Below are 18466 nucleotides of genomic sequence, written 5' to 3'. Positions count from 1 at the left end.
TGGCCCTGTGTAATGGGCAAGGGAAGATGCCCTAACATCACGCTCAGTGGCAGCTAATCACAGGAGGAAGCTGGGCCAGGAGGTGGGATATAATCGGCGTGTGTGTTTTTTGGCTCTCTTATCACTTCAGTTCTTTCTCTCCCTTGATTGCCAAGCCAGAGCAGGATGCTAACCCCTGGTTACATGTTCATATGGCTTGGGATCCGCGGCGGGGGTGGGAGCTGCGCTCCCCGGCCCGGGGGCAGCGCGATCCCATTCCCCGGCCCCGCCCCGTCCCTCCGGCTCCTATTTAACCGCGGCCGGCCGCCCGGCCAGGCTCTCACTTGCCCCGCCTGCTCCCGCCCCGTCCCCGCGGCGCGCCATGGAGCGCGGCGTGCTCCTGCTGGCGCTGGCCTGGGCTCTGGGGGTGACCCTGTCCGGGGCAGCCAAGAGCCCCTACCAGCAGGTCCTGCAACACAGCCGGCTGCGCGGCCGGCAGCACGGGTAAGGCGGGCCCCCTCGCTCCGCTGGCCGCGCGTCTGCAGCCCGCTCCGGCCGCCCTGCTCCGCAGCGCCTGGCCGCGGACCTCTGTCGGCGGGGGACGGCGTCCGCCCCGAGCGGCGGGGCTGGGTGGAGGATGCCCGGGCGCCGGGCTCGGCCGGACGGTAGATGGGTGGGCTTGAGGCCAGTGATTCATTCCTGCAGGGCCGGCTGGCTGGCTGGCCGGCCTCCTAGGTGCAGTGAGCTGCCTCCCTCGCCGCTGCAAGGCGAGAGAGAGAGAGAGACTGACCAGCCGCAAGACCGGTCAACTCCAAGGGAAACTATCCGCCCTGGATAGCTAAGGGGTCAGGGCTTAGTTATCCATCCCCCTGTATCTGCAAGTACTGGGGTAGATGCTGCTTAGTCGGTTTAATCATTTTATTGGTACAATCAGACTTAGAAGCATACAGTGAAATATACTCGAATGAGATGCTGCCTATAATCAATCAGGACTCTCAGAAGTGAGTGTATTCATGCCCATATATAACATTTTATTTATATAGCGGGAGAGGTGTGTGTACACACCTTTTGAAACTTATATATATAGAGGTCTGTGTACACACCTTTTGAAACTCAGAGTGCGCTAGGGTGAACACATCGGCTACAACCCGGAATAATGGTAGAGACGCCAACATTCAGCTTATCTCCAGTAGTGTTAATCACTAAAATACTGCAGGATGTACTGTTGTCACCTGTGGACAAGCTTAATCTTTCTGTGCCCCCAAAGTAGGAAAGAATTTGTTGAAAAATATTGACCATAACGACATTTCGATGGGACAACAGGCAATTCCAAAGTTTGTAAGCTGCCTCTCTTTTCCACCTAATGTATCTCAGAGGGGTTTCAATAGCTTTATTAATGGTTGTAAGGCGCCCTGAGCTGCTAAGAGGAAAGGTACTTACATACAAGCAAAGTTATATGGATGCTGTTGTGTTGAACAAATGTTTGCAAAACTAATAATATGATACTGTATGACAGGTTTCAGAGTAACTGCCGTGTTAGTCGGTATTTGCAAAAAGCAAAGGAGTACTTGTGGCACCTTAGAGACTAACCAATTTATTTGAGCATGAGCTTCCAATGAAGTGAGCTGTAGCTCACGAAAGCTCATGCTCAAATAAATTGGTTAGTCTCTAAGGTGCCACAAGTACTCCTTTTCTTTTTTCATGATACTGTATATTTATTTAAATATAAACTATAGTGAGAATGTGTCACAAAATAACAATAACAGATTTTACACGTGTCTTATTTTTCCCTTTAGTGCCTTGGTATTGCACGGGCCATTTTAGACCAGTTTATAGTGTTATATTTCTGTACTACTCATAAAAGAATTTCTGTTTAGAATGGCCCTTCATGGCCAGGACTTTATTGTCTGCTTTTGTCTATAAAGACTTTGGCACAGTTCTGATGCTAGACTAGTGGCTCCTTGGGGCAGGGACAATCTTTTATATTTGTGCCTGCAGACCACCAAGAATGTTATCCACATCATGCAAAATCAAGACTACAGCATCTAAACAAAGCATGAGAAAGAGAAGGTGTTTGTAGTGAATTTTACATGGTGTGTTTGCATGATGTTTTAATTTGTCTTACATTTTGTTGATCTGCGGAGTTGAAATTTTCCATGTCTATTTCTGGTTTAATTTTATTTTTACATAGTCTGAAGTAATGTCAGACAGATTTTAAAGGGCTTTTTTCCCCTGAGCAACTGTAGCATTTCATGAAGTCTTTTCAATAGATCTTAAAAGCATTCTTGACAAAAGTAATCCGTTCTTTAGTTATATGCTTCTCAAAGAACATCTAAAAATGTGTATAGACATCTTCTCCTGGATTGGTAACACACTCGGTACTGATGCTGGTTCTGTTGACACAGTGTTATAGCTAAAAATGCATCTAACTGTGAAATCTGTAGTTTGTGACGCTGAGTCACATCTGTCTTGAGATCTGACTGAGAATCTCATAGAATCTTGAAAAGGGTACAAAATTCACATGACTCACCATTGCAACATGATGTTGATTAAAGAGAAGCTACAGGTCAAATGGGTAGTTGGAGACAAGGCCACAAAAGGTGGGTTTTTTTGTTTTGCTTCGTTTTAAAGGAAAAAATGTTGAAATATTGCAATCAACATGTCACCTGGAAACTAGATCAGCTGTTGTAAAACCAGTATATTAGTTTGTGTTTTAATGAGACCTAGAATCTTAACGATGAGTTCTAGAGGCTGTTGCTTGCAATGTTGCCCTCCATGTACATATGCCTTGAAACTAAACAATGGCCAAATTCTGCCAATAACTTTAAGATGAAAGTGTGCAAATAGGGCTTTAGTAACTTACCAAGCTTACCTTCATTTAATGTATTTTCCCTATGACTCTTCATTTCTGGAGACAGAGGAGAATGTTGTTGCCAGTACAATCATTAGAAGTAGAGGCACGCTTCTTCCACTGCTTTCCTAGCAGCACCGGCATCTCTGAGGGAGAACAAGAAGCGAGTGTTTATGGATGAAGTGAATCACATGCTGATGTAAATCCTGCATAACTGAAAGCAGAATTTGGCCCACTCGTCCCTTTCTGATGGACAGAGCTTTACAAAAGCAGTTCAGTTTTATCAGTATCAAGTAAGAGCAAACTGAGTATTTGGATGCCAAGGTATGGATGTGTCAAACATGTAGCAATAGAGAAACAAGTAAAGGATTCTTGGACATAAAGTACATCCATGTATCATTAGCAGAGAACTTAAAAGGGCCAGATTCTGTTACCCTTATTCATGTTGTATATCACCTTGCTCCATGAGTAGGTCTATTGAAGCCAATAGTACTAATTGCATAGGAAGATCCTACTCAATAGGAGTAAGGGAGACAGAATCTGGAGCTACAGAAATAAGTGACAACTTTTGCACATTTTTTGATGAACGGGGGCAGATCTGTGAGTGGGGCTGCAGTTAAGAATTGTGGAAGGTAAATTAACACCAACATAGAAATATTTGCTTGGAAAAAGTATTGAGGGACAATAATGCATTTCCACTGTCATAAAATAAGTAGTGACTTATTCCATTGAAGGCAGGTAGGTAAATCATGATCGAACTGCATATTATTTTTGAAAGCATCCACGATGTGCTAGGCTGTTTCCAAACTTTCAAGGCCAGTCCCTACTCCAAGGCTATCTGTTAAGGACTGACTGGCGAGAAGCACGTGATAGACGAAAGGAAGCAATTTATATATGTCAACTTGTTTCACTGTAAATTGTTGCACAGCTAAAGTAAGGGACTTAAGTGCAGACACTGTAGAGAACTGGCAGATTCATTTAAATCTAAACTGGGCAGAACACTAGAATATACATTGCAACTATTCCAGCTTTGTTATGGGGATCACGGAAAACACAGAGCAGTGTTTTTTTGTTTTTGTTTTGTTTGTTTTTCTTTCCTGGGGCTTGATCTGAGCCTGCATGGCATTGTACTGATAAATCAAAACCTGAACAGCAGCAGCATGTAGCTTCAGTATTTTAGCTTTACAAAAGGTAATTGGGTAATATGAAAACAGTACTCGGAGTACAAAGTATTTCTTCACCAGCCTCTTAACAAGTAGGAGACCATTCCAAAGGATGCAGAAGAAATGATAAAACTAGTTCTCCAGTAGCTAGACACGTAAAGGATGAATCCTGGAGGGGATTGACCAATCAAATGGACACTGAAATCTCGGAGCTCTTTGGTTGTCATGTATTAGTAACCAGACTTGCTCACTGCAATATGGGAGTAGCCACGGTAGGCTGAGTCAGAAGGTGCAGGAATGTCTGTGGGTTGTATTTCTGGGGCGGGATCCTCCACTGATGTCCATTGGCATAGCTGCACTGATGTCAATGAGGCTAGGCCAAGCTACACCAACTGAAGAGCCGGCTGTGTGATTTATTTTTAGTAGTTTTTAATTTTTTTTCCCCTGCATTCCTAACATTTGGCACGCAAAGTGCAATGAACACTTTCAAGCAGAAATGCATTCTTTTTATTGGAAATGGCAGAAGTTATGGAAGCTGTGAGTGAGGCACTGAGAGCCCTCAATTTCCATTGGCTTCAGTGGGTGGCAAAAGTGCCCGGCACCTAGCAGGACTGGGCTCTGTCTCTATAGATGAAAGCTGTGGCGAGATTAAAAAAAGACTTACTGAAGAGAAGCCACGCTCCCACTGAGACTGGCAGTGGATTTAGCAATCGTATAGTAGAACCTCACAAATTCATACTAATGACTGGGAGACCAACCACTGGAGAACTGAGCTTTTGTGTAACAGTGAGAACACGAATCATGCAGGTGGGGGAGGACGAATCAATACTACACCACAACCTCTCCTGTGTTCATTTGGACAAGTAATCATTGTTCATAATACCTCCAGAGCATATGTGCAAACAGGCTGGAGTAGTCTATTTTACCGGAGTAAGTCTAAGTAACAGAAGACCACTGTGATTTGTTTCTCCCCACCCCCCTCTCCAGGTTTATGGCTCAGTGAATTACAGCTCAGCTGACTCCTGTCAGGTGCAGAGCACCTCTTGGGTGCTGGCACTCAGTGCTCTGCAGGAGTAGGCCATTAGTAACCCGCTGCTGGAGTTATTGGGAACTGACTGACAAAAGTAAACAATGTATTTGAGCCGAGTTACATTCAGAGCTTGACCCTGAATGGTGCTGAGCATCCACAGCTCCTGTTAACTTAGCTCTGAGTTGTGGGTGTTCACCACATCTAGGGATCAGGACCCAGAGGCGGTAGTTTGTGGGGAAACATCCCATCCCTAAAGGCAACAAACTCTACTGCCAGAATTCACCATCCTTTTGTCCATATCTTGCTACTCCTGAAATCCTCATAGGTTAGTGTACACACCTATATATGGACCCTATTCATCAGTTAGCAGGGACTCTTTGGAATGTGCTCTAGCCTGTGAGATGCTGAGCACTTTGGCCCTGATCCATTGACTTCCGTGGTACTAGTCATGTGCTTAAAGTTAAGCATGTGCTTAAGTGATTTGCAGGATTGGGGCCAGAGTGCACGGACCCTTGCGGGATAACTGATGGATACTATCAACATGCTCATATTAATCCATACTGTGAAAAAGTTAGTGCTGAAACAGTAGCACACGTTAACTATTAGTAACACGACAATTCTAATTTCATGTACAAAATAGTTCTAGTTTAATCTTCAGCTAAGGATCCTGATATTTTTAATTTAAAAAAATATTTTTTTGCTTACGTTTATTTAAATATCTTAACACTGTTATCTACTCTGTCAAGTCTTTATCCAAAGCTTATTTTCCTTTGCGAGTTGGTGTCCATAGTGGAAACACTGATGCAAGTGTAATTTTAGCTGTCATTTTTTACTGTTGAGGGGATGGAAGAGGTCAGGTTTTTGCATTCCGGAAAGAAAAAAGTCCTGGCTTGATGAAGGGAGAGCTCTTTCTCAGTTTAATTTATAGTCCTCCTTATACATTCTGATCTCTTAGAAAGATAAATTGCAGCTATAAAATATTCCTCCTTCATAAAAATCAAAGTGCTGCTTTCAGGCCTACTGTCAATGGGGTGTCTCTTAATGTTACATGTCTGAATGAGGGAGAAACTTACAGTATCTTTTCTGTCTTTCTTTATATATAGCCCTAATGTGTGTGCTGTGCAGAAGCTTCTTGGAACTAACAGGAAATACTACACAAACTGCAAACAGTGGTACCAGAGAAAAGTCTGTGGAAAATCAACGTAAGTACTTGAGAGTATCTAGAATCTCACTAGAAAGCTTCAGTATGGATACACGCATTAGGCTTTTTTGGCTCAAAACAAAGTGTTCTGAAAAAGAAACAGCTGTTGTTAAACATGCTGGACATGGAATTACAATGTAGGGCTTCTTGTTTATATGTACTTCAGATCAGTTTAATTAAATGCTGTTATCAGCATTCTACTTGATTTTTTTTAAACAGTGCATTTTGGGGCAAGGCACTCATACTTATCAGACCTTGTATCATGTGCTAATTGGAATGAATGGTCAGACACAAACTACTGCTTGACTCTCAAGAATTGAGAAGTCATTGGAAAGGTAAGGAAGGGCCACTTGCGCTGAGGCCTTAAATGCAATTTAAGTAGTGTCTTATCCTTGGCACTAATGTGTTAATTTTGCTCTTGGTGAATTAAAAACATGTGGAGCCTTCTTATTTCTTATGCATTATACATTGAGTCTTCAGCATTCATTCCCAAACAAATCTTTCTGACTCATGATTTCCCATCTGTAAAGTTTTGATAGTGATCCTCAAGCACTTTGATATGTTAAGGATGGGAAAGGGCTACATAAATCTAAAGCCCAATTATTTATTATACATTGGGGTGTATTTTTCTGCATTTACAGAGCTCTCAGTGCTGTAATGAAGTATGTACAGGTGTTACCTGGTACCTAACTGTTCGTCTCCCAGATCTAGAGATGCTTCTAGCTAAAGAAGTGGCTCAAAGCTGATGGATGTTGGGAACAACATAAAATGCATCTACATATGTAGATTTTTGGGTGAAGGAGAAAAAATGAAGTGAGAGGGTGCGGTCAGATTAACACATAGTTTCCTGACGACTCTTTCAGGAAAAATTAATTAGGCTTTCAGATCAGTTCTGTGCCCCAACCTGCAAATATTAATCTTCAACTAGCCGTTGCATAAAGTAATCTATTTAACCAGCCCCAGCACATTCTTTTGAAAGGTGCAGTCTTCACATAATTTAATAACGTGTATGCCCTGCTTCCTGCCGGACTTAAGATGAAGTCTGTCTCTCTTCCAAGAGACACAAACCTTTGCAAGGTCACACAAGCCCCAGAAAATCATAATTTGGGTCTGAGGTAGCGTCACAAGCTTCTGGAAGACACATGCTAGTCGGAGGGCTTTATGTGTTCTAGTTCTGGGTTTTCTAGCACCAATGTTAAACAAAGGTTTCCATGCAAATTTAAAATAAATGCAAGAGTTGAAATGAGAGGATTAGCAATTTCTACTGGACTGAGCTCATGTGTCGTAAATCATTTTATCAAGAGAACTGACATCAAATCACCCAGATGTTTGTGAGAACATTTGGGAAAGTATTTTACTGCCCAGTCCAGTCCAGTCTTTGCTAAACAGCAAACTCCAAGATCTTTCACAGTGTCTACCTGAATGGACAAACTGGAGTTTAAGTTGGCTTCTAAAGAAAATAGTAGATTGGCTCAACTGGATGTACTGAGCCTCAGTTCGGTTCCCTGTGTTAATTGTATAGTGAAGAGGTCGGAAAACCAGAAATTGCCACTTAACACAGTTTCTGGACTTTCAGCATATTTCCATCTGATTCATCTAAAGGAGGGGATTCCTTAGTCTTTACGTGGAGGTACTGTAACTCATTAAAACTGAAGAAGGACTATATTATCACACTGAAAATATAAATGGTTTCACTCATCTATACCAAAATGTTTACTACAGCAAGAGTATACAATAATGCACAAAAACCTCAGGAAGAGCAAATCTAGATGACTCTCGGGATTAGCAGTGCTACAGCACCTCATTCCTGAAGCACGCCAGCTTAAAAAAGGGGTCGATAACCATGACCATCTGACAGCTACATGGTGGCCTTTGTGAAATGAGTTTGACTTGAATCACGTTCCAGATAGATGAGTCTTCACGTCACCTACCCACAATCCTATTCATAGAATCATAGAATCATAGAATATCAGGGTTGGAAGGGACCCCAGAAGGTCATCTAGTCCAACCCCCTGCTCAAAGCAGGACCAATTCCCAGTTAAATCATCCCAGCCAGGGCTTTGTCAAGCCTGACCTTAAAAACCTCTAAGGAAGGAGATTCTACCACCTCCCTAGGTAACGCATTCCAGTGTTTCACCACCCACTTACTGAAAAAGTTTTTCCTAATATCCAATCTAAACCTCCCCCACAATATTCGATGCTATTGGCAGTTTTAGCGGAGAAAACCAAATCTCTGAGGGCAGGATGGTGCCACACATGTATCTGTTGGTGAGCCCTTATTTCTGTGAGTAGTCCCATTAGAAGTAAATTAAACTACTCCTGGGAATATAGGGTCACCAATGTAAGCATCAACATATCATCACAAGAGGTCTCCAAGTTAACACATAATGTCTGTTGGGGATACAGAGGTCTGATAGCTTTGCTATTAAAGTTTCTGAGTATGAATTCAGACAAGTCACCAGCACCGCTGGGAGGTGAAGACCGACATGGATGTCTTCAACTTTTGAATGAACAGGAAATTGAGACCCCAGAAATATTAGCAAAGAAAAACTCTATTTGAGTTTGCTAGATCTCCCCAAAAAGGCACTGGAGTAAGGGATAGCTGAACATACCAATGGTTTCATTCATAGCTCAGATAAGACAAGATGATTCTTCTTAACATCAGTCTTTGTGGCTTCACCCAAACTCCTAATACAAAGATATTTTAGCCTGGAAGATGTGGGGGTGCCAATACTAACTGAGGAAGCAATGACTCTATTGTACAAGAAGCATTTCCAGTAGCAGGATTTGGCTCCCCAGACCCCTCCTCCCCAAGAATAATAATTAAAAAAACAAACACAGGGGTGGGGCAATGAGAAATGTGCATGTGTAAACAGGGCTGACTAGCAGAGTCAAGGTCAGCTGTATGAAATGGAGAGGAGAACTAATAATGTCCATTTTCTATTTTAGCACTGCATGCTGCTCCCAGCCCCCATCATTCTCTGAGAGGTGCAGGGTTTGCTTCCTCCCCAAGTGGACAAAAGGTGTAGGGTCTGTCCCTTGCCTGGCAGATTCTGGGGTGTCTTCATGAGGCTTGTGCCTCCATGCTGGCTCTGATAGCGCCCCTCCCTGGCTGAGGCTCCCAGTGGTTCTACATATCAAAGGCGATGCAGGCTAGGGCTAGATTACACTTTCCCTGGTAAAGTCCATGGGAGGCTAAGAGCCCATCCCCAGCTTGCTCACTCCCACTGACCCATCCTATCTCCTCCCTTCTTCCTCCCACCCTCGCTGTGGATGCTGGATGAATGAAGAGTGTTCCACGAGCTTTGCTGAAGTGGCTGAGACCCCTTAATGCATGGCGTGGGCTGGGGGCGGGCAAGTTTGATGTGGCCCATGATTAGGAGATATAGAATTATACATTTAAAAGGGAATACTTGTTTTGACGTCCCCTCCCCTTTTTTTTTCACATAGTAGATGTGACCTCCACAGGGTAGTGTCTTCAGCAAACATCTCTGATTAGCACTGTAGTACTGGACCCAGGTGGGAGAGTGTATCAGAGAAGTAGGCCTCATGCTCTAAGCAAGTTGCATTAGGTGCTTGGATTTTTACCAAACATTGAAATAAGATCCCCGTACCCATCTTGCCAAGCATGTACTTTGGAGAGATGTCAGTTGAAGACCATGTTTCCCAGAGAAAGCCGAGTCAAGATCCTCTGTGTGGATCAGAGAGGAGATTGTCCTCAGAATGAGACAGGTAGACAAGTTGTTTCAGCCCTGAAGTAATAGTAACTTCCACTCCCGGTAGGATAAACAGGTTTACTTGCTTAGGTCCAGTGGAATGCAGTAGTAAAGGACCTGATTCTGCCACCCTTGCCTGCATTCAGTAATACCTGAATTCATGAGCCATTCCACTGATTTCAGTGGGCCTACTTAAGGAGTTGGGCCTGGTGCGCGTACACACACACACACACACACACACACACACCGAGCATCTGTAAGAATACTATAGCAACTGGACAGGAAACATGGCTCTTACTAAACTAACCTTACTTGGCACTTAAGTTATCTTTGATTTCTATCGGGGGTAGCCGTGTTAGTCTGTATCCACAAAAACAACAAGGAGTCCGGTGGCACCTTAAAGATGAACAGATTTATTGGAGCATAAGCTTTTGTGGGTAAAAACCCCACTTCCTCAGATGCATGGAGTGAAAATTACAGATGCAGACTTAAATATACTGACACATGAAGAGAAGGGAGTTACCTTACAAGTGGAGAACCAGTGTTGACAGGGCCAATTTGATCAGGGTGGATGTAGTCCACTCCCAATAATAGATGAGGAGGTGTCAATTAGTATATTTATGTCTGCATCTGTAACTTTCACTTCATGCATCTGAAGAAGTGGGGTTTTTACCCACAAAAGTTTATGCCCAAATAAATCTGTTAGTCTTTAAGGTGCCACCGGACTCCTTGTTGGTTTTTGATTTCTATGTAACTTATTTGTGATCTCAGTCATTGGGAGATGAGTGGCTGGTTTATATGGCCAAGTTTCCTGTTTTTACATTTACAACCTGTATGTATTTTTGTAGCTGCAATTCCCAGTGGGTAGACTTAGCATTTACACATGATATGGTGGAATAGTTTCATCCCTGAATGATCTACATTATTCCTGCACATAACTGCAGGCACAAAAGGGGAATCCAGGTTTTAAAAAATCTGGCCTGTAGATTTTTTTGATATATGTATGTTGCCCCCGTCCTTCATTTTAGAAATCACATTATTCTTCTACATTAATGGTTTAAAACACAGCAGTAGTACTATGTTAGGGTCCACTCATGCAAATGTTACTGTGAGTAGTCTCATAGATATCAACAGACTACTTATGGTAGTAAGCACCTGCCTGGTGGCAAGTTCTTTGCAGGCTTTCATTCTTAAGTCATATCGTTTGGACCATGGCTGTAAAATACTTGAGCATATATGCAATACACTGTATCTGATTGATAATGGAAATTTCAACACATGTATCAGATGTGACTCCAACCATCTTGTCTGCTTCTTTGGTGTTCTACTCTTTGCTAAGAATTGAATTGTCTTCATTGGAAGAAATGAGATGATGTGGGATAAGACAGTGGGCAAGAGCTTCGTGCTGGTAATTAAGCAATTTTCCCCTTTTGGTTATGTAGTTAATCCAAAGGCAAAGGGGTATTTTATTTATCTGTCTGTATTTATATTTTCCTAAATCCAATGGCAGTACTATTAGAGCCTTATGCTTTTTGAATTATGGACATAATTAAACTCCTTACTTTTCTGTTAAGAACAGAGAGAGAGCCTGGATAACTTTGCTTTTTAAATCCTTCAAAAAATCATTGATCGTATGAAGCTGCCACTGACTGCTTTCCCGTGTTCCCATGCTGGTTTAACATTCTTCTTTTGGCTGACGTGATTTCTCCAGCTCAGGAAAAGACCAAGTCTCTGGTTCTCGTTATAAAACACGACATATGAGTTTGATTACAGAAAATTATTACAAATGGATCTTTATTTGGTAATGTATGCTTGAGCTTATTTTTATTACCTTGAAAAATGCACTTATTTTAATTTTGGACCCTAAGAACACAACAGCATGAAACAATGACTAATAAAAATGGGGAAGCTCAGCGTAAGTTTTACTGCATATTGAATTTTACAGTGTAGCCTTTTGAAACTAAAATCTGATTTAATAACTATAAAGATTTTACTTAAAACTACTTGACTGGGAGGGCAGGAAATTGTGGTCAGAAGGCATTGGAGAACATATGACAAACGCTCTTTGTAGGATGGCATTCTGAGGGGGTTGCTTATTTAACCTGCATAGCTGGCACCAGCCTTGCTGAGATGTAATGAGCTGTAACCAACGCTCAGACATCATAAACCTGTACTGTATTTGACACATTCAAGTGCTGTCAAGTAGCATACCACCGGCTTGTTCTGTAAGTTGTGAAGTGTATTTCATGATTTTTGTTGTAAACTATGTAATGTGTAGCCATATAAGAACAAAACTTAACTGAATGCTTACACTGACTGTAAACACTCCTACAGGCTCATATGGGACTATGTACATTATGGGCAAAATTCTGCCTAACTGGCACATGTGGGCTTGGGTGTGGGTTGTATGGATATAACAGAGGGCAGAATTTGGTCCTGTATTTGGAACATTCCATTTGCTAGAAATATCACTAAAACCCCTTGTGTCACACTTAACTTTCTGCAGTTTCATCTGCCTTGACATTAACAGTACAGCTGCCAACAACTGTTGCATCAATTAGCATGGGCACTTTTTTCCACTCTTAGCCAATGTCTCTCCTTGTGTTGTGTATTGTGATATACTGCAGTCTTCTTCCTTGCCTGCCCGACATGCTGTAGTTTCATTCCCAGTGGCATCATACAAGTGTGACACTTTGCCATGATAGACCTCTAGCAGGGTTAGGAGTGATGCAGCTCCCATCCAGTGTATGGCACTGAATGGGTTAAAACCCTATCCCTGATTAGGAGGTAGTTTTATCAAGTAATATGCTCTACCTGGGTCACAGCTGACTGTGGGAGAACATGGATGACTTAAGTGAGTTAGCAGGTCCTAGCTGGGAGATTGCCCAGGCATTTGAAAATGCATCTGAGCTGAGGTGGAAGCGAATGACCTCACTGTGCTGAGCCGCAGGGAGGTTTTTGGGAAGACCTTACCCTCTGAGACTCATTGGTGTTGTGCATAAGCAGAGCATGTTTTGTGTGTTGTTTTGTTTTGTGAACAGCCCAGGAGGGTGTCGGGTTATTTTCAGGTCCAGCCACAAAAGACCAAAGATCTCTAGGTCTAATTCATCCCTGGGGTAACTCCACTGAGGCCAGTCGTGTTACTCCAGGGATGGATTGAGCCCACGGTTCTTCACTGCCTTTTAAAATGTGCATATGTGGCACGCTCTAAGCAGAGGCACAAAAATTTAGACTGAAGATCTCATGAGCAAGCAAACCAAGCTGACTCCCCCCCCGAACAGCTCCGCATGCTCCCTGCCCTTTCCACTTCTCACCCCAAAGGCAAAAGCTGGAGGAGGTAGATGAGTCTTATTCCATGCCCTGAAGCACAGAACCTGGCTCTGGTGGACAAAGAGCCAATTTCACAGCCAGAGCCTTCCTCCTAATACCTTCCCTGCTTGTGTAACCTACACACCTCCTGGGTGTAGTGTTCTGTCCCATCTAGTGGCACCAAGACCACGTAGTGAGAGAGATTAATGAGTTTGCTCTACAGCCTTAGCTAAGAGGCAGTTGGCTTTCAGCTCATGCAGTAGAGGGTCATGCACTAAGCTTCAGAGATCCCCACTTCAATCCCGCCTGCCGACATCTGGGGTCTGTCGGCGTTACACTTGCCGCGCCTAGATGCTTAAAGCCAAGGCCCATTAGTTGATCTCAACTGCTACAGTGATGATCTACCCCAGCTGACCTCCCCATGTGGTCTAGAGGCATCTGCTCAGATAGCCAGGATTTAAACCATTCAGGGCTTTTACAGATGAAAACCAACACCTTAGATTGCTCCGCCCCTGAGAAGCTAACAGGAAGTTAGGGGAGGCTCTGGAGAAGAAGTGCTTTTACTCCAGTCAGTACAGAAGGTGGGCTGTTCAGAAGTATCTAAGAAGGTATTGCGGCAACCCATTTGAGAGGTCACCACGGCATAGATACCAAAGATATGAGCACCATATAAAGACCTAGATTGACAGATATGGCTTCAGCAAATTCCGTGTTGGAGAGGAGGAATGTGCAGCATTTTTGCTTTTCCGGTTGATATGGAGCTGGTCACTCTGCAACAGAAGGTCAAAACTCTGCCCCTGATGGATGGGCATCGATCACATGCTGTAGTCGGTCACCAGTTCCATTGGCCAGTGAAAGTATTTGGTGTCCTCTTGTTGGCTGCTGATGCCCCAACCCTGCCTCCCCAGGGATGTTGTAAGGGTAGCAAGTTTAAAAGTCAATATTTTACACAGCCCTGTAACTTTGCATGGTGCTTTACAGATGTGTCAAAAGAGGGATGGCACTTGCCTGGGGGAGGAAGAGAGAGACTCTCTCTCTGAGCTGCCCCTAGCGCCATTACCACATTGAGCCCCTCAACGGAGGGAGATGCTAACGGTCCTCTCCCTTGTGGGAAAGAGGCTGCAGCCTTTTCCTCTGATACAACTTCCCCACCCTCAGCAGCCTTTCCATTGCTGGGGGCAGCCTCCAGTGGGGTTTCCCTGGAATGAGTTCAAACCACATTCTGTGATGCGTATCAGCAGTTTCCTGCTCTGTTAGTCATAGCTCATTAATCTCCAGTCATTCTGTAAATAAACCTTTTAACAACTACATCAGAGCTCAAGAATTAGTTATGCTGAGCTTTGGAATGATTTCTGTTTAATCCGCTCCCTGTCTTTGATTATGGTTCTGAACTGAGGAACTGTCTAGACTTGAGTTAGTGTGTTTGGTGGAAAAAGGGAAATCAGAGTTACAGGGGTGGGAAAGAGGAAGGACAAAAGTGTGTGTTACTAATGACCATGGAAAGTAGGAGAACTGAGAGAAGTGGAACAGCAGGGTGTTAAGATCCCAAGTCGTCAAAGGAAGGAATTGCTTTAGGCAAATTCTTTCCCACATGGAATATATAATGTCTAGACAATCAGTCTGGATTTGCTTTGTAATTTTGTTAAGAAACCATGACACAAAATTTATTTGCTGCCGTCACAGAAGTGTGGGTATTTGTTTCATTTACTGACTCCTAATTACCCAGAGGAATTCTGTTTAAATTCAAGGCATTTCACTGTTTTTGTTGGGGTTTTTTTAACGGTGGTCAAATGATGATGAAAGCTGAGGGCTTTAGGGTTTTTGGGGTGGTTTGTTTGTTTTTAACCCAGCTCCTTGAAAGTCAGTTCTTGAGGGTCCAATGTTAGACTTGCCTCCAATCCAATTATACTCTGAAATTCTGCAGAGGGGGAAAGAGTATCTTGTAAGAGGAGTGTCTGCTCTTCTTCTTTATGGTGACACTAAGATCAAATTCAAATTGTTTTGTCCCCTTCTAACAGCTGTAAAGGTGACCATTAAAACAAACTTCAGAGACAAGTAAATTGGTAAATTCTGTGGGTTTGTTGTTGTTTGTTGTTTATTCCCCTGCCCTCCCCACCCCCTCCCCCTTAACATAGACACATTTTCTTAAGGGGGCAGATCTGAAAACAACACTTCTGCCTGCACTTATTTCTTAAACTGTAAAGTGGTACATGCAATGGGCTACTTCCTCAGTTGATATAAATGGCTATAAGTCAGTGCAACTACATTGATTGACCCCACGTAAGGATCTGGCCCATTGGTGGATTATTTTGTTATAACAGATCAGGCAGGTTAAATGAAACCGACAGTTCTGTAATCAATCAGTGGTTCAGTCCTTGCTATAAATCCTTGGGACTTACTAATTGCTATCGGTGACTAGTTCACAAGTTGCAGTAATTTACACAGCTGCTGTAGATGTAAGTTTGCCACTTCCAGTGATTTTTCTGGCCCCGCATGTCAGTGTGTGTGTATAAGAGATTGCAGACTCCATTCCCACTCATTGTAAATAACTGCAGTTGGTGAACTAATCTGCTCTAGCAATTAATAAAGTTGCAAAGCTTTGGGTGTAAATGAGCTAATGGCTTTTCTAAAGGGAAGAGTTGGGCTGACAACAGGGCTGAAAGAAAACACGAGGCTGCTTTGTTAGGGGAAACATGATGGAATTAAAACGTGTTATCCAAACAGTGATTAAATGTGGTTTACAAGCCCAGGAGATACCAGAATAGCTTGTTTTAATGTGCTAAAGTGAACTGGCGTTTGCAGTTTCATTCCTTACCAAGTAGACACAAGGGACTGTTACTGAGTGCTCCAGATATTATTTAAGATGCATTAAAACAACAAGGAGTCCGGTGGCACCTTAAAGACTAACAGATTTATCTGAGCATAAGCTTTCGTGGGTAAAAACCTCCCTTCTTCAGATGCCCCTTTAAGAGACATTGTAACTCAAAGCCAAACAAAGTAATTAAAACTACTAAAATTTAATAAAAGGAGTTTTCTTCTGCCTCAAATGTGTCATAATATTAGCGTACAGTGTCAATCGACTTATACTTTTTCTCCCCACCCATAGAATTCAGTTCTTGGTTTTATAAAAGAGAAATACAGTCTGAGTGATTATTACTAGTTCTAGAACATATGGCTGCACCTCCTGTGAGGAAGCAACATTGCATGGAGGCCACACTTGAATCCTGTATGTAGGCTTTTGGTACCCTAGTGTAGTATAGTTGTAACTATCTTGGGGTTCATTTAAATAACAAACCAGTGAATGGGAAAGGAATAAAACTTTAATTAAGCAAACTGGCAGGCACCTCTGAACTTCTGCATGCAGCCATGTGCAGTGTTCCCAATCCCTGTCTTCAGGGTACATCTCCAAATTGCTATGTTCATAATACTGTCCCTTATGAGGGAGTGTCTCCTAAATTATAATCTTCTACAAACCTATCTCTACAATAGTTAGCATTGCATGTATCAACTGCCATTGCTCTATTCTCTAGGTGGTTGTTTAGGATGTGATATTTTGGTCGAAAATGGGGTGTCATGTATACTGCACAGTGATTAATTATATGGGATTGTATGAGTAAGGAGTGAAGGACTCACTTCCCTCCTCCTCCAGTGAATATGTAAGGGCTATAGAGGTGTGATCTGTTTATATAAAGGGACATTGACCGCCCCCACCCCCTTTCACAGTAAATGAAATACACAATGAACCCTTTTAGAGTAGCAGCTGTGTTAGTCTGTATCCGCAAAAAGAAAAGGAGGACTTGTTAGTCTCTAAGGTGCCACAAATTTATTTGAGCATAAGCTTTCGTGAGCTACAGCTCACTTCATCGGATACATGCCGATGAACACCGTGGCCTCCATGAATATGAGAGGAGCAACTGGCTATTAAGGTGTAAGTTAAAGATCAATCAATGCCTGTTTACCATCCTTCTGTTTTTCCCATTGTTATGACCCAGCATTAAGCTACTGAAACTGATGAGACTTCTTAACAATGAGCAACTAAGAGAAGACATTTTGTCAATTTCAGTCCCCTGGTGTGGGCCCGGGAGCCCAGTAGTGGAGCTGGCAGGGAGACCAGATAGAGTATACAGTGTGAACGCATGTGCTTCCAACTTGTGGGCATACACCTACTGTAATGCAGAGTAAGCAAAATCCAGTTGGCTAGTAGACTGGGATAGACCAAACCCAGGTGTGGTCAAGTGAAATATAATTACTTGGTCCCAGCCAGACAAGCGGCTTACCTCTGTTATTAGGGATGATGACCTGCCCTAAGGCCAGAAAAAAAAATTGGTTTCCTGCTTCTATTTTGTGTTTCACCAATTGTCTACTTGGCTAGAATTCTCCTTTAGGGATAAAGTGCACTTGGCTGATTAGGTGAAATGGATTCAGCAGTATATTTCATGTGTCCCTCTCCTCTCTCAAGGACAAAGTGATATGACCAGCACTTAAAAAGTCTGGGTGCACTGTCAGCATGGATGTGCTGAACATGTAAGACTGAATCTCTATCTCCATTTTCTTGCGAATAACATTGAATTGCACGTGTGCTCTGTAGCACACTTCAAGGAATGCATAACCAAGGCCAAATTTAGGCAGGTCTCTTATTGCTATCTCTCTTTGAAAACTCATGTCTAAATTGCCATCCACTGTCACTCATAGATCTCTTGTAGGGTAGGTCACTACATACAGTAGAAGTATGATTTGCATCCAACACACTTTTAATTTTTTTTTTTTTAAATGAATCAGTGTGACTTTTGAGTTCCAGGCTGTTTTTCGGCAAGTCACCTTATTTGTATTTTAAATAAATAAAATAAAAATCTTCATCTTGCTGTAATGGTCATTGTGTATCAGTCACCTTCTTACTCTACCAACTGGCATTGTCAGATTGTTTTCAGCCCTCCATTTGGCTTGCAGTGAACAAACCCTCAAGGGAAATGTTGTTTGCTTTATGCCGAGATGGAAGCTTGCAATCTTGAAAGAGATAATGGTCAGGTCTACACTAGATAGATTTATATCGGGGGAAAAATCCACCCCCCTGAACCACATAGTGCTGCCTACACTGGGGGTTAGGTCGGTATAACTGTCGGCAGGAGAGCTTCTCCCATCAATATAGCTATAGCCTCTCATGCTGGCGGGAGAAGCTCTCCCACCAGAGTAGGAACAGCTTCACTTAAGTGCTACAGC

The 18466-nt window shown here is 42.8% G+C and overlaps 1 protein-coding gene across 2 annotated transcripts in view; it reads left to right on the top strand.

Annotated features, from left to right (window-relative positions):
* The first annotated feature begins 303 nt into the window (after nucleotides 1-303).
* TGFBI (transforming growth factor beta induced) overlaps nucleotides 304-18466 on the top strand; it is a 36863-nt gene continuing 18700 nt past the window's right edge. Inside the window, exons 1-2 of one of the 2 annotated variants that reach the window (XM_073355508.1) lie at nucleotides 304-483; nucleotides 6127-6225. In XM_073355508.1, the coding sequence (XP_073211609.1) occupies nucleotides 362-483; nucleotides 6127-6225 (221 nt within the window). In that variant the 5' untranslated portion in view covers nucleotides 304-361. Of the gene's footprint in view, nucleotides 484-2950; nucleotides 3124-6126; nucleotides 6226-18466 lie in introns of those variants that run through there. The other variant, XM_073355509.1, reaches the window with a different exon arrangement.

Source organism: Lepidochelys kempii, chromosome 8 (assembly GCF_965140265.1).
Source record: "Lepidochelys kempii isolate rLepKem1 chromosome 8, rLepKem1.hap2, whole genome shotgun sequence".
Taxonomy (NCBI): domain Eukaryota; kingdom Metazoa; phylum Chordata; order Testudines; family Cheloniidae; genus Lepidochelys; species Lepidochelys kempii.
The sequence above is the reverse complement of the archived record's forward strand: the minus strand, read 5'-3'. Positions and strand labels throughout refer to the sequence as shown.